Genomic DNA, 15,545 nt, shown 5'->3' on the forward strand with positions numbered 1-15,545 from the left:
TGTTCTGTCCATTGATGCAAGTGAGTTGCTGAAGTTCCCATTGTATTGTATTATTGTATTGTACTATGTCTCTATTTAGATTCATTAACATTGCTTTATATGGCTAGGTACTCTGGGTGCAATGTTTAATACAGTCCCATCTTCCAATTGAAACAATACCTTCATCATTATATTATGCCTTTCTCTGTCCCCATCTCTCTCCAAATCAGGGAAATTTTCAGTTATCATTTCACTGAATTGAACTTCTAATCAATTCTGTTTCTACACCTTCAGAAACTCCCATGATACTTATGTTTATCATTTGATAGGATCCCATATATCTTGAATATTATTTCCAGTTCTTTCTAATTTTTTCTTCTTTTTTTTTTTTGTCTGACTGAGATGTTTCCAAAAAGTTGTCTTCTAGTGTGGATTTTCTTTCTTCTGCCTTATGAAGTCTTTTGCTATGGCTTTCGACTGTAGTTTCTGTTTGACATATTGAATTCTTCAATTCTAATAGTTCACATTGATTTCTCTTCAATATTTCTCTCTCCTGGCAGAATTTTTCAACCATGTTTTATATCTTTTTTTAATTTCATATATTTGTTTCTCTGTGTTTTTGAGATATCCTACAATAATTCTTTTGAAATCCTTTTCAGGCATTTCATCAATCTATTCACATTCACACTCTAATATTTAAGTATTGTAGTGTTCCTTTGGGGGAGTCATATTGTGTTTCTCGTTCATGTTCCTGATATTACTATGTTTATTTCTCATCATTTCTTGAAACACTTGTTAATTTTCTCCTTTGACACCATTTATCTTTGAAATATTCATCTGTGGCTTAATGTAGTATTTGTTCCTTCCATAGATATCCAGAGATGTATGCTGTTTAGAGGCAGGGAGGTCTGGCCAGTGCTGGATGGTGGGGCAACAGTCCAGGATAAGTCCCAAGCCGGGTTTGGTAGATCTCTGTCATCAGCACTGGGTGGAAAGATTGTTTTGCCTGAATTATCACAGCATCATCTCCCTTCTGCCAAGATGAAGCAGCCATCAGAGTGGATACACAGTGCCCAGGGACCTCACCCAATTAGGCATCTGAACCACAGAGGTGTCCACACACTCCTCTGTGTGAACACAGAACCCTGAGCCTCTGAAGCTAGACATAGTGGCTGCCCAACGACCCAGCCGAGCACTATCGCTCACACAATCACAGTCAGAATCCCCACAGTGACAGGGTAGAGGGTTCTCATAGTCACAGGAATCAAGGGAGCTACTCAGCCCCACAATCCTCACCTGTCCATGGAAAGAGCCAAGAGCACTTAAAATCAGCCACCTATTGGGGTTGGTCAGTGTTCTCCCTTGTCAAGTCAAGTGTGGGTGCTATGATAGAGTGAAAGGAGGTGAAAATTAGTTGGGAGCACCCTGTCCCCCCTCCACCAACTCTAAAGGACAGATTAAAAGTAGGGATCACAGATCAGATTTATTCCTCCAATGAAATCCCCCAGTCATGTGTGGGCTGCAGCAGCCTCAATTCACCTTACTAAGATGATGTTTCCACCCTGATGGCTGCCTGGCATCCTGATATAAGAACAGAACAACCTCTGAGGCCATAGGCTGTGGGAGTCACCAGCTGTTTTCATTCACTGCTGTGTGATTGCAATTTCCTCACTACTCCATGGCACATTTCTTCTTTCTGTACAGTTTCCACTGTAAACTTCTCATCAAGTTTCCCATGGGAAGGCAGTTCACCCCTCATATTTTTTTGCTATCTTCCTGTGGTCAGAATCAGAACATCTTTTTCCTGTTCAACCATCTTAGATCTCTAATAAAGTGTTTTAAACCCTGTGATATTTTTGAAAAAAAAGTTTTGAAAATATCAAATTCTAATTTAAGTCCATTTTGAACTTGACATACTTTGGGAGTCCCAATGACCACTGAAATACCTCAAAATGATCTCTCTCTCTGTCTCTTCAGACTATCACAATGGGTCCCTCATCCATAAGATAAACTCATACATCAGCATTCTAAGAGAGAATTTATGTATTTATTTATGTATTTATGTATGCATGTATGTATTATTTGTGTAAACAGGCAAAGGAGTCAAAGACTCACTCAAAATTAGCTCTACCTCTGGCTGAAAGTGGGAGTTCCATAGACAAAGAATTGGAAATGGGGGACCGGTGCTGTGGCTGAATAGGCTAATCTTCTGTCCCAGTCGGGGAGCCAGATTCTGTCCCAGTTGCCCCTCTTCCAGGCCAGTTCTCTACTATGGCCCGGGAGTTCAGTGGATGATGGCCCAAGTTCTTGGGCCCTGCACCCCATGGGAGACCAGGAGAAGAACCTGCCTCCTGCCTTTGGATCAGCACAGTGCACTGCCCTCAGCGGGCCAGCCACAGCGGCCATTGGAGGGTGAATCAACAGCAAAGGAAGACCTTTCTCTCTGTCTCTCTCTCTCACTGTCCACTCTGCCTGTCAAAAAAAAAAAAAGAAGTGGAAATAGGGAAATACAGGAGGATGTATGGGCTTTAGGTAACTTACTTTAATAATGTTCAGGTGTTCCTGCAAATTCCAAAGTATCCTTAGAGGAGGAAAAACTGGCTTGTGTTTTAAATGCAAAAGGTGTAGATTGAGGCCTGTGCTGTGGCTCAACAGGCTAATCCTCTGCCTTGCGGTGCCAGCACACTGGGTTCTAGTCCCGGTCGGGGCACCGGATTCTGTCCCAGTTGCCCCTCTTCTAGGCCAGCTCTCTGCTATGGCCTGGGAGTGCAGTGGAGAATGGCCCAAGTGCTTGGGCCCTGCACCCCATGGGAGACGATGAGAAGCACCTGGCTCCTGCCTTCAGATCAGCGCGGTGCACCGGCCGCAGCGCACCAGCTGTGGCAGCCATTGAAGGGTGAACCAATGGCAAAGGAAGACCTTTCTCTCTGTCTCTCTCTCACTGTCCACTCTGCCTGTCAAAAAAAAGGTATAGATTGAATGCACCTAATTCCCACTAGTAAACATTGCAAAGATGCCACAGGAGGGAATGCATTGATTGAGTTCAGGTAAACCTTGGGGATATCACAGAAGCTATTAAACATAACTGTGTCCTGGGAGGAACTGCAGAGTTCAGTTTGTGCTTTGCTTCCCAGGAACAGAGAGTAGCACAGAGAACATGTGTAGCATCTAGTCAGCAAAGGATCCTTGGCCCCCACTTGAAATTTAGGCCTAATTGGTTCTTCAGGATACATCTTGAAGTGTCATTCATTCAAGGGGTTCAATAGAAACTGTCCCCTTTATAAGGAAAGAATTACTAGAATAGAAACATTTGATTTTCGCCAGTGCTGTGGCTTAACAGGCTAATCCTCCACCTTGCGGCGTCAGCACACCAGGTTCTAGTCCCGGTTGGGGCGCCGGATTCTATCCCGGTTGCCCCTCTTCTAGGCCAGCTCTCTGCTATGGCCCAGGAGTGCAGTGGAGGATGGCCCAAGCCCTTGGGCCCTGCACCCGCATGAGAGACCAGGAGAAGCACCTGGCTCCTGGCTTCAGATGCGCCGGCCGTGGCGGCCATTGGAGGGTGAACTAACAGCAAAAAGGATGACCTTTCTCTCTGTCTCTCTCTCACTATCCACTCTGCCTGTCAAAAAAAAAAGAAACATTTGATTTTACTACAAATACTTTGGCTAGAATGGTATTTGAGAATGTTAAGGAGCTAGGATTAAACTCCTGGAGGGTATAAGTCTCCTTAGGGAGAAATTTGCCTGGTGCATGTTTTCCTTGGGTTCTCAGTGTTAGGGATTGATAGGATTGATAGAGGAAGGAATAGGAGCTTCCATGGTATTTTAACATCCCAAGAGGAAAGCAATTCAGTGAAAACTTTGGTATTGCAGTGAAAGGCTGATGTTCAGTCCTTGACTGAACTTTCTGCCATGAGTTATCATTAATTATTTTTAAGGACCATATGTCCAAAGGGGACTTATGTCACACTCAGTGACTTGGATGTCAGAATATCACCATATAAATTCAGGGTAGAGGGCCCAATTCCTCCCATAATCAAAGTAATCCCCATATAGAGTCCTAGGAAAGTGCAGGTTGGGTGAGAGTATCTGCATATATAACATTTTTAAAAAGATTCATTTATTTATCTGAATGGCAGAGTGACAGAAAGGCAGAGACAAAGAGAGAAAGAGATGTTGCATCTACTCTTTCACTCCCAAAACAGCCACATTGGCCATGCTGAATCCAAGATCCTGAAACTCCACATGGGTGACAGAGGTCCAGGGATCTGGAGCATCTACCACAAACAATGCATGATCATTAGCAGGGAGCTAAGCCAATATAGAGAAGCTGGTGGGGCTGGTGCTGTAATGCAGTGGGTTAAAGCCCCAGCATGCATTACTCATATCCCATATGGACTCCTGTTCAAATCCTGGCTGCTTCACTTCTGATCCAGCTCCCTGATAATGTGCCCGGGAATGCATAACCCAAGTCCTTGGGTCTCTGCACCTATGTGGGAGACCTGGAAGAAGTTCCTGGTTCCTAGGTTCAGATTGTCTCACCTCCAGCCATTGTGGCCATTTTGGGAATGAACCAGCAGATGGGAGATTCTCTCTCTCTCTCTCTCTCTCTATCTATCTATCTCTATCTCTATCTCTCAACTCTTTCAAAAAAATATAGATCTTGAAAAAAGTGAAACAGCTGGAATTCAAATTTGTACTCCTATATGACTGCTGGCATTGTAAGTTGTGTCATACTCCACTGTGCTACAGTGCCAGTCACTGTATATATACCATTTTAATAGGCAGTCAGATTGCTTCCAAAAGAGCTGGAACAGTTAAATGATGACCAGCAGTTTCCAAATGCAGCTGCTTTGCTGATCTATCCTCCCTTCATGTTAGTATCCTTTCTTTTTTTGCCAATCTGTTATCATTGTGGTAAATAAAAATCACATTGTTTTTCATTTTTCAAGTAATGCACTGAGTCACCTTCAGTTGTTTGGCACCTTCAAGGAATTTCTCCTTCATTAGCCACCTACTCATCCTCTTGGCACAGTGGTTAGTTGGCTCCCACCTTAGAAATCCACTTATCTGGTGGTTACTTGTGCTTACACTGATTTATCTTCCTTCTGGACCCACCTAGAGGGAAAATGAGTCCAATCTGTACTTGGGGATCTATAAGGTGTGGATCCTCCAGCCAGGCATATGGGAGAAGCTTGTATACTCCCCAGTTATATCCTCCAAAGTAGAACCATCCTATATTTCTCTATTCTCCTTTACTCCTAGTGAGAATTCTGAATTAGTCTTTCAGTAGATGGGTATGCATCCACTTCAGGGCATGTGGTGACTGCCACTCTCTTTCCATGTCTCAGGAATATCACTATATCCCTCTGAGAATTGTTGTCATCCTCTGAACATTAGGGTGATGCAATGATTAAATTTCCATAATTTTCTAGAAACTAAATCACATAAGACATGACAGGAATGTACCTGGTACTTTGTGTCCAAAGCTGCTGGCTATTTCTGTTTGTGATTTTCTCTTTGTTTCCCTAATGAAATTCTCCTCATGCCTCAGTAGCCCACATCCCCTGTGTTTGGAAAAGCTCACAGAATTCCAACTTGTTTCTCCATTTGTAAAGCAGATTTCATATTCATCCCAGGAGGTCCTTGTCATGATATAAAAAAAAGTGGTCTGTAAGTGTGGTTCGTTCTTTCAACACATACATGTTAAGCCTTTTTGTACAGGTACTTTCAGTCACTTGGCAAAAATCAATGAACAACAGACATGGATCTTTACCCACTTGGGGATGGTCTCTCACAACTAAACTATGCTGATCATGTCCACTGTGTCAGATGTGAGGCCCTTGTAGCCTCCTCTACATTTGCAAGCAGCCTCCCATATGATGGCCATCATGACAAATCCAAGAAACAAAATAAGCTTGAATGCACTTTTGGTCTAGAAAATGTTCTGTTCCCATGAGACTGTGTGAGATATATGTAGGCTATGTTGGAGAAGGGACTGGCAGAACCTGGATCTCACACATCCTGTTTCCATGAGAGCAATGAGGTTTGATGATCCCTCTGCAAAGGAGAAAGGTCAATGAGAGTTGTGGATGGGGGCCCATCCATCAACAAAGCAGAGAAGAGTCTGGGAATCAGCAACAACATTTGGAGGTCATCCCTCATGCAGCTGATTCCCATGTGTGCCCATCCTCATTCATCCCATACCCACATTTACCAACACATATCACCAGAATACCCAGAATTGGAGCACTGTATTCCCAAAAATGCCTGGAGCCTCAGTATTTGGGTGAAGTCTATTGGGAAAATAATGTCAGGGGATGCTACAACCAAATCAACCTTGCTGGAACAGGTCTTTCACTGGCAAGATGGCCAGAGAGTTTGAGAGAGGGATTCTTCTGCCATCTAGAAAGAAGGCAGATCAAGGGACCCAGATCACACAAAAGACTTTGAGAGGGAAATAAGGAAAGAAAGACAAGGCCTTTAATTTGCTGCCCACTTACCTTCCAAAAGCACCATATCTACCATTTGGCTCACATAGCCACCCTGGAACCACCTAGGCACCTTGGAACATGATGGATGTCCCTCACTGCCCACACTTGGCATAATTCTAGCTTAATATGGCGTATTCTGGGTCTTTTCATGTTATGCACATGCATGATGACCTTCATTCTCATGTTCCAGAGGTTGGTGCTACTTTCCAACTTAGGATCATTTGTTTGGTTAAAGCCTATTTGTGATTGTGTTGCTTACTGGGTCCCATCTGTGCCCTCCTATAACTATCTCAGCATCTTTATGATGCAAGAGGATGATGTCAATGTAATGGTCTAAGCCTGATGTAGGCAGGAATGTATTCTCACTTCATGATCTATTCCTTGTCCTCAATAGGAATATCTGATCCTTGGGAATTTGTCATTGTTTCACAACATCCTCTCTGATCCATAGAATACCCCAATTAATCTTCTGAAGAACAGATGTGAGAAGATTTCAGATGGATGTTCTGCTACCCATAGGAGCATTGGTGTAGACTTGAGACCTCCTAGAGTCCTGAGCACCACCCCCAAGTGATCCTGGGAAGTGCTGAAATACCAGCACTGAACAGGGACTAGGAATAAGTTAGAGTGTGGTCTGAGACTTCGTAGAATCCTACATCAAGATTTTTGCCTCAGGACTAAATAACTTTTCTTATCCAGGAGACAGGGTTTTTTTTTCTTTTTTCTTTTTTTTTTTTTTTTGGCCAAATCAGGAAGTTGTAAGTGTTCATGACATGGAAGAAGTGTTCATGACATGGAAGTAGAACTCCCTGTAGACTTGAAGTAAAGATGGTTCAGTTAAACTTGGGATGGACTAAGGTGACCAAACTGAGAGCTCCCTTCTGTAGACTTTCCAGTCACTGAGAACATAAAGCAGTGTAGTTGTAAACTCATCTGTGTAACTCGGATCCATGGGTCCACAAATAAAAATAATTTGAACTCACACAATTCCCTATTGCCCTCATTTCTATTTTCCCCTCTCAACAGAAACAGCTTCCAAAAATTTCAGAACCTATCTGTGATAGACAATGCCATTAGCAGGAATCTGTGTCAAAGTGAAGAAGAAGTTGGGGGATGGGCAAATGGTTTGGAAAGAATAAGAAGGAATGAAGCTGGAAGGGGCACTGGGTTGGATGCAATTTTTTAAAAAAGATTTATTTATTTATTTGAGAGACAGAGAGGCAGAGAGAGAGAGAGGGGTCTTCCATCTGCTGGTTCACTCCCCAATTTGCTACAACAGCCCGAGATGTGCCAATCCAAAGCCAAGAGCCACGAGCTTCTTTTGGGTCTCCTACATGGACTTGGGCCCTCTTCTACTACTTTCCCAGGCCATAGCAGAGAGCCGGATTGGAAATGGAGCAGCCAGGACTCGAACCGGTGCCCATATGGGATGTTGGCACTGCAGGCGGTGGCTTTATGTGCTACACCACAGTGGCGGACCATAAGTATAATTTTTAAGGCTGGTTGGGTGATGACAAATTCTTTCAAATTCTAGTTTTTTTGAGAAGTTCTTTATTTCACAATTTTTAAACTTTTATTTAATAAATATAAATTTTCAAAGTACAACTTTTGGATTGCTGCGGCTTTTCCCCCCATAACCACCCACTCTCCCACTCCCTCTCCCATCCCATTCGTCATCAAGATTCATTTTCAATTATATTTATATGCAAATCAGTTTAGTATATGCTAAGTAAAGATTTCAACAGTTTGCACCCACACAGAAACACAAAGTATAAGTACTGTTTGAGTACTAGTTATACCGTTAATTCACATAGTACAACACATTAAGGATAGAGATCCTACATGGGGAGTAAGTTCACAGTGAATCCTGTTGTTGATTTAAGAATTGACACTCTTATTTATGACTTCAGTAATCACCCAAGGCTCTTGTCATGAGATTCCAAGGCTTTGGAAGCCTCTTGAGTTCACCAACTCCGATCTTATTTAGACAAGGCCATAGTCAAAGTGGAAGTTCTCTCCTTCCTTCAGAGAAAGGTACCTCCTTCTATATGGCCCGGTCTTTCCGCTGGGATATCACTCACAGAGATTTTTCATTTAGGTCATTTTTTTTGCTACAGTTTCACCATTTACAAGTGAGAGCTTCACCTGGAACAGTATCTGGCTTGACAGGTTTTTTTTCTTTAAGGATTTTGCCTATATCTTTCCATTCTCTCCACTTCTCTCTGATTTTTGATGAGAAATCTGTTTTTAATCTAATTGGAGATCCTTTGAAGGTAATCTACTGTTCTTCCTTTGCAAAATTTTGGATCTCTTGCTTGTTTTATTTTTGAAAGTTTGAATATAAAGTTCTGTGATTCAGATCTTCTCTGATCATGCCCATTTTGGGTTCTATGTGCTTCCTTTACTTAGATGTTCATATCTTTGAAAAAACTGGGGAAAATCTCTGCTTCCTTTCACTGAATACGTTTTATAAGACATTCTGCTTTTTCACTACTTCAGGGATGTGTAAAACATGCACATTTTGTCATTTGATGGTATGCTATCTATCATGAACACATTTCAACTTTTCTAATTCTTCCTTTTCTTCCTCTTCTCCTTCTCCTACTCCTCCTCCTTCTTCTTGTCTGTCTGAGATACTTAAAATTTTTGTTTTCCAGCTTGAATATTCTTCTTTGGTTTCACTGAGTCTGTTATTTAGCTTTACATTGTATTTTTTACTTGACATATTGGATCCTTCATTTCTAATATTTCCATTTGATTTTCACATACATTTTTTCACAGAATAATTTAATTCCTCATGCATATAATTCGCAGGATTCTTTAATTCATGTAACTGATTGTGTTTTGAGTTGTCTTACAATTAATCTTTTGAATTCCTTCGTCAATCTCCTCATCTTCACAGTCTAATATTGAAGTACTATTGTGTTCTTTTTGGGGGGTCATATTGTCTTCCTTGTGCATGTTTCCTGTGTTTCAGCGCTTATTTTACACAATAGGAGAAACACGTGTTGATATTTGTTCTGAAGTCTTTGTTCTTGGGAATGTGCCTCAAGGTATAAGGGGATGCTTGTACCATCTTCAGAGGATATCTAAAGATGTTGCTGGGTGGGGTCAGGGAGCTCTGTTCAGAATTGTAGGTGGGTCAGAAGTTCAGAGTAACACCTAAATTATGCATAGTAGCTCTCCTCTCAGTGGGGGTGGTTCAGGTCACCTTGGTTGGTGTGACCACTGCCTCTGTTCTTCTCTGTATGAAGATGAGCTTCTCTGTGCCAGGACCTCCCTCCAACTCAGGTACATGAGCAGAACAAAGAATCTGTGTGTTCAGTAGTTAGAGCATGGAGCCCTCTGCAATTTCTATTGCCAGCACTCAGGTAATTCTGAGTTTCTGAAGCCAGGTTCAGTAATTACCAAAAGACACAGTCACACCGTATGCCTTTATCAGTTTCCTGGCCTATAATTCAGCCACAAAATTCTCACTATCACAGAGTACAGGGTTCACACAGTTACATGCTGAAAGGGATCCATTCTCTGCCCTCCAAACTCCATGTACAAAGAGAGAGCTGCCCTTCCTGAGTTAAGCACTTTGTTGAGGGGAGCAGAGGGAAAGAAATGTTACCTCCTTACACAGAATTAAGGGGAAACTCTGCCTCCACCAGCTCCTCTGCTCAGACTCGAAGTCAGGATGTAGTTCACTACTGCCTCCACAACCCCTTATTCCAGAAAGGTGGTGCTGGAGGGGAAGGAAGCACTGCCCCCTAGAAACTGCCTATTGCTTGCCTGATTTCAGAGTCAAGGTCAGGAGTCTCTTCCCCAGACAAGATCATAAGTGGAACACAAGCTGATACAGATTCCTTTCACCTTGCTCTTGGAAGATGGCCTCCCCACCAGACACAGGCTGCAAGAATCCCCCATAAGCTTCTGTGTGTCTTTATAATACTTGGTGTTTCATCCGGCGCCGTGGCTCAATAGGCTAATCCTCCGCCTTGCGGGGCTGGCACACTGGGTTCTAGTCCCGGTCGGGGCACTGATCTTGTCCCGGTTGCCCCTCTTCCAGGACAGCTCTCTGTTGTGGCCAGGGAGTGCAGTGGAGGATGGCCCAAGTCCTTGGGCCCTGCACCCCATGGGAGACCAGGAGAAGCACCTGGCTCCTGCCATCAGATCAGCGTGGTGCGCTGGCCGCAGCACGCTACCGCGGTGGCCATTGGAGGGTGAACCAACGGCAAAAGGAAGACCTTTCTCTCTGTCTCTCTCTCACTGTCCACTCTGCCTGTCAAAAAAAAAATACTTGGTGTTTCATGGAGTCTGTCTTCTATTTGCAGACTTTTAAGTGAAACTTCTCTTCAACTATTTTCCTGGAATGGAACTCCATCTTGTTTTTTCCAAGATCAAAATCAGAGTGTCTTTTCACTTTCAGCTAAATTATAATCCCCCTCAAAATATGGTAGAGGAGACCTGCCACCTGATTTTACCATTCTTTTACATTACTCTGGTGAATGCAAAATCTCTAGCATCTATAGCAGCAAGATCATACATCATGTCTGAATATGAGCCATAAAAGTCACACTTAGATTACATACATGTGATGATGTTACTGTTGTGGCACAAATCTGAAATTTTTTATAAGTAACGATACATCAATCAAAGCATACTACTTATTGGCTTCCTCTTGCCCATATCACTCCTTGCACATCTCTTCTGTGCTTCATAGAATCACCCAAAGAAACCCCTTGCACTCACATTCTTGTCTTGTGATACTCCAAGTTAAAATAGCAGGTTAAAGCCCTGGACTGAAGTGCTTGCATCTCAAATGGGTGCCAATTTCAGTCCTGGTCGCTCTTCTTCTGATCCAGCTCTCTGCTATGGCCTGGGAAAGCAGTAGAAGATGGCCCAAGTCCTTGGGGCCCCTGCACCCAACTCAGAGACCCAGAAGAAGCTAATGGCTTTAGATCAGCCCAGCTCTGGCCACTGGGGCCATCTGGGGAGTGAACCATTGGATGGAAGACCTCTCTCTGTTTCTTCCTATCTCTATAATTCTGTCTTTCAAATAAACAAAATAAATCTTAAAAAATAATTTTTTAAAAAAGTTTTTGTGAAATATAAATAAGATGCATGTCGCACAATAGTAAATAGTGTGGATGATATTGTTAAATATCTTCACATCATATTTAGGTTAATTTCCCTCATAAAACCATAAATAACACAACCTTATACAGTTCTCTGTGTAAAACTGTAAAAAATAAGCATCGATCTGCACACAGGATTGAATTATTGTCTATCCAGGAATAATATATTCTAAACTTAAGTAAATCTTCATAACACCTTGATGCAGTGCAAAAGGTGAATAACTTTTAGTCAGATCTGGTGAACTGCAGGCAACAGGAAACATTGTATACCAACCACTAGGCAGGTATGCTTCTATTTAGGTCAGCAATAGGATGGACTATTCCAGCCTGAGTACCTGGGAAGGACAGCCTTCTCTAGGCTAAAAAGAAACAGCTCTATGTATCATGTATTTAACTTAGCATTTAAGACTCTTGTATGCTATGGGATTAATTCCTTTCCCAGATCCTGACTCCAGATTCCTGAAAATGCACACCCTATGGGGCACAGTGATTGCTGAAGTTATTGGGTTTCTGCTACCCACATGTGAGAACTGGATTGAGCTTCTGCTTCCCAGCTTTGGGTCAATGTTGTTATAAGCATTTTGAGAATGAATCAGCAGATGGGGCATTTTTCCTACTGTGTCTCTCCAAATTTCCTCTCTCCCTACATCCAAATTTCTCTGTAATTATTGCTCTTAAAAATATATTTGTTTAGAATAAGAAAACAAATGTTACCATTTTAAAATCAAAATGTTAGAGAATAATTATCCAAGGCACAGATTTGACTGTGCTCAGTGGGGTAAAGATTTGCCTGAGGGAGAATTATGGCAAAGAGGAGGTTTTTGGGCATTACAGTAATATAGAATTTGTTAGCTTATAAGATTTCATTGTTCTATAACCCAGTTTGTGAAATGACAACACTGTGAGTACAGTTGGAGATAACTGTGAGTTCATAATACACACTGCCTTGGAAGCCTGGCAGTTTAAATCTGAGTAAGTGACCATGAGCAGGTCAGTGAACTTCCCAGCTCATTATGCTGCTAAAAATGAATGTATTATTCAGTCCTCCAGAAATGAATCTGCTGAATTAGGTTGTGGACAGGGAAAATGCAAACATCATTCTAGTCACAGTGCAGGGGCTATAGCCCAAAATATTGTCCCATGGAGGAAATGTCACTTTTCCTGAGTAAGCTTTGAGAATAAAACTTTTTCTTAATTCATACAAGAGTACTGCTGCATTTTACTCAGATCCAGAAACCGCTGGGAAACAAGTGTGGAGCCCAGCTGGTGTCTCCTGAAGCAGTGGGGATACCTTGAATGATCTCCTTATTTCAAAGGGAGGGCTACTGTTTTCCTTCTGTCTGTTGGCAAGGACTTTGAGCAAAAGCAACCCACATAGACACACATAGCTTCGGGAAATGAGCCCACACATGGGAAATTGTGGAACACAGCTGCTCCTAATTGGGAAATTTTATTTTTCCCTGTGTGAATCTTACTCCCAGTGACCCCAAAGAACAGGCTATCCTGCTTCTATAAGTGATGAGACAGTTATGCGCCTTATGGGAAAAGAGCTGATGTCACCCCTTTCTTATAACACCAGTTTGGGGCCTCATCTCACATGGACTTGCAGGGGAGACTCACCTGAGTGAGTATTTGTTTCTATGGTTTCTCACAGGGAGAGCACCAGGCAGTGGTGGGAAGCAGAATTTGTTTCACTGAAATGTTAGGAGAATCCTCATCTCATACTTCCAAATTTAGATCTTACTATATCATAACTATTCACAGTAAATGTGTTCAGAAATATGCATGTCAGATTCATTATCTGAGTTGGTTACTTAGTTTTTCTTAATTTAATTTTATTGATCTAGCAACACACTAACTCTGAACTAATTCACAATGTGATGGAAATGTTTGTTTATTCTTTAAAATGTATAGCTCTCTGTGAAATATTTTATATTTTTCTGAGAGTTTTAACCCAAGGCATTATAAAACATGAGTTGTTTTCAAAAACAACAATAATTTTTACATGTGTTCCTAAATAAATTTCTGTTTGTTCTATTACAGTTGTGGCAAGTCTTCTGCTATAATGGTTATAAATCACAAAAGGAGTTTCTGAGACAGCAGCTCAACTATGAGATCCTGGATCATTTTAGGTGGTAAGTGTAATAAGGATTTTGTAATGATTCCCGCAAGGATATTCCACATACTGAGAATATATGAGAGTGCATGACAAAGGAAAGATATGGTTACCTATGAGATCAGAATTGCTAATATGATAATTATAAACTATGATATTAGCCAGAGTTAGTCCAAGTGGATTCAGTGTAATTACAGGAGTCCAAAAATATAGAAATAAGATAGATACTTGAAGTTCACAAAATGATTACATTGGATAGAGACACATATTACTTGTTCAACATTTGTCTTGGTGAATATTTTCCTGTTCCCCAAAACAACTACCAACATTTTTCTGATCAAATACCAGTGTGAAATGTTATATTCTTACCACTATTTGATTGCTAAAATTAAGTTGAGTGCATACAGGATAAAAAGATATGATTTCTCAAAATGGAGCCTAGATAAAATAGGAATCTAGATAGTATGCATCCTGTAAGGGCACTAGTGTGGATGTGTTAGGGTTTTACATTTATACTTTGTTGGAGAATATAATACAGAAGCTTAATTAATAAGAATCTAAATCAAAATACTTGAGTATATAAAAGAAAACTGTTTAACATTACAAATGAGACAGAACCATGGTGATGTAAGGTTTGATTCTTTTTTACAGGTATAAACATATTTCCTATATGCCATTAAAATGAACACCCCTTCCACTTATGCTATCATAGACAGATACTTTTTAGTCCAGTTTGGGATTGGAATTTCAGCCAACTCCTTCCTCTTTCTCTTCCACATTGTCACACTCCACCAGGATCCCAGGTCTAAGCCCATGAAACTGATAACCTGTCACTTGGCTCTTGTCCATGAAGTGATGCTCCTCACGGCAGTGCCTTTGTCTTTTATGGACCTGAATTTTTGGGATGCACTCAAATGTAAGGCCTTGTTCTACACAAATAGGGTGATGAGGGACCTCTCCATCTGTGTCACCTGCCTCCTGAGCGTCATCCAGGCTGTCACCATCAGCCCCAGCACCTCCTATTTAGTGAGATGTAAACATCAATTGACAAACTACATTATCTGTATTTTAACATTTTTTTGGTGTTTCAATTTGTCTTTCAGTAGTAACATAATCTTTCTTATTGTGACTTCTTCAAATATGACTCAAAATAATCTCCGTATTACTAAACACTGCTCACTATCTCCCATGAATTCCATCATTGGGAGGCTATATTCCACTCTGACAACATTCAGGGATGTATTCCTTGTAGGAGTCATGCTGCTCTCAAGTGTGTACATGGTGACTCTCTTGTCCAGGCATCAGAGGAGGTCCCAGCACCTTCACAGCACCAGCCTCCACCAAACAACCTCCCCAGAGAAAAGGGCCACGCAGACCATCCTGCTGCTGGTGAGTGCCTTTGTGGTCACCTACTGTATGAACCACATCGTGATGTCTATCTCAGTGTATGTGTTGTGGACATATAACCAGGTCCTTCTGAGTATTCAGAAGTTTGCCCTTAATGCTTATGCCACAATCAGTCCTTTGGTGCTTCTCAGCTCTGATAAAAGAATAGTCAATATACTGAAAAATATTCAAAGGAAGTGCTGCTAATTTTAGTAACTAGGTGTTGGTATATTTTTCCTGAAAACTATGTTCTTCTAATAGCAGTTAAATTATTCAAAAATGTATGATTTTCTATCAGATTTAAATAAAATGTGTAGTGACTTTCTTATATCTAAAGACTTTTAAGATTTGATGCTACACAAATTATGTATGTTCTTTTCTTCATGTGAACCATGGATTGATATCAATATACCATTTCTCTTCTTATTTCATTTCTTTTTAGTTAATG

At 41.3% G+C, this 15,545-nt stretch overlaps 1 protein-coding gene across 1 annotated transcript; it reads left to right on the forward strand.

The window, feature by feature from the left end:
• The first annotated feature begins 14,392 nt into the window (after positions 1-14,392).
• LOC133770613 (vomeronasal type-1 receptor 90-like) lies at positions 14,393-15,304 on the forward strand. Its single transcript, XM_062206667.1, has one exon. It carries the CDS (start codon positions 14,393-14,395, stop codon positions 15,302-15,304), a length of 912 nt encoding a protein of 303 aa, XP_062062651.1.
• The last annotated feature ends 241 nt before the right edge of the window (positions 15,305-15,545 follow it).

The sequence above is a fragment of the Lepus europaeus genome, chromosome 11 (genome assembly GCF_033115175.1).
Source record: "Lepus europaeus isolate LE1 chromosome 11, mLepTim1.pri, whole genome shotgun sequence".
In the NCBI taxonomy this organism is placed as follows: Eukaryota; Metazoa; Chordata; class Mammalia; order Lagomorpha; family Leporidae; genus Lepus; species Lepus europaeus.

Coding starts and splice junctions, on each gene's coding strand:
- LOC133770613 (XM_062206667.1), top strand. CDS start 14,393: ATGAACACCCCTTCCACTTATGCTATCATAGACAGATACTTTTTAGTC.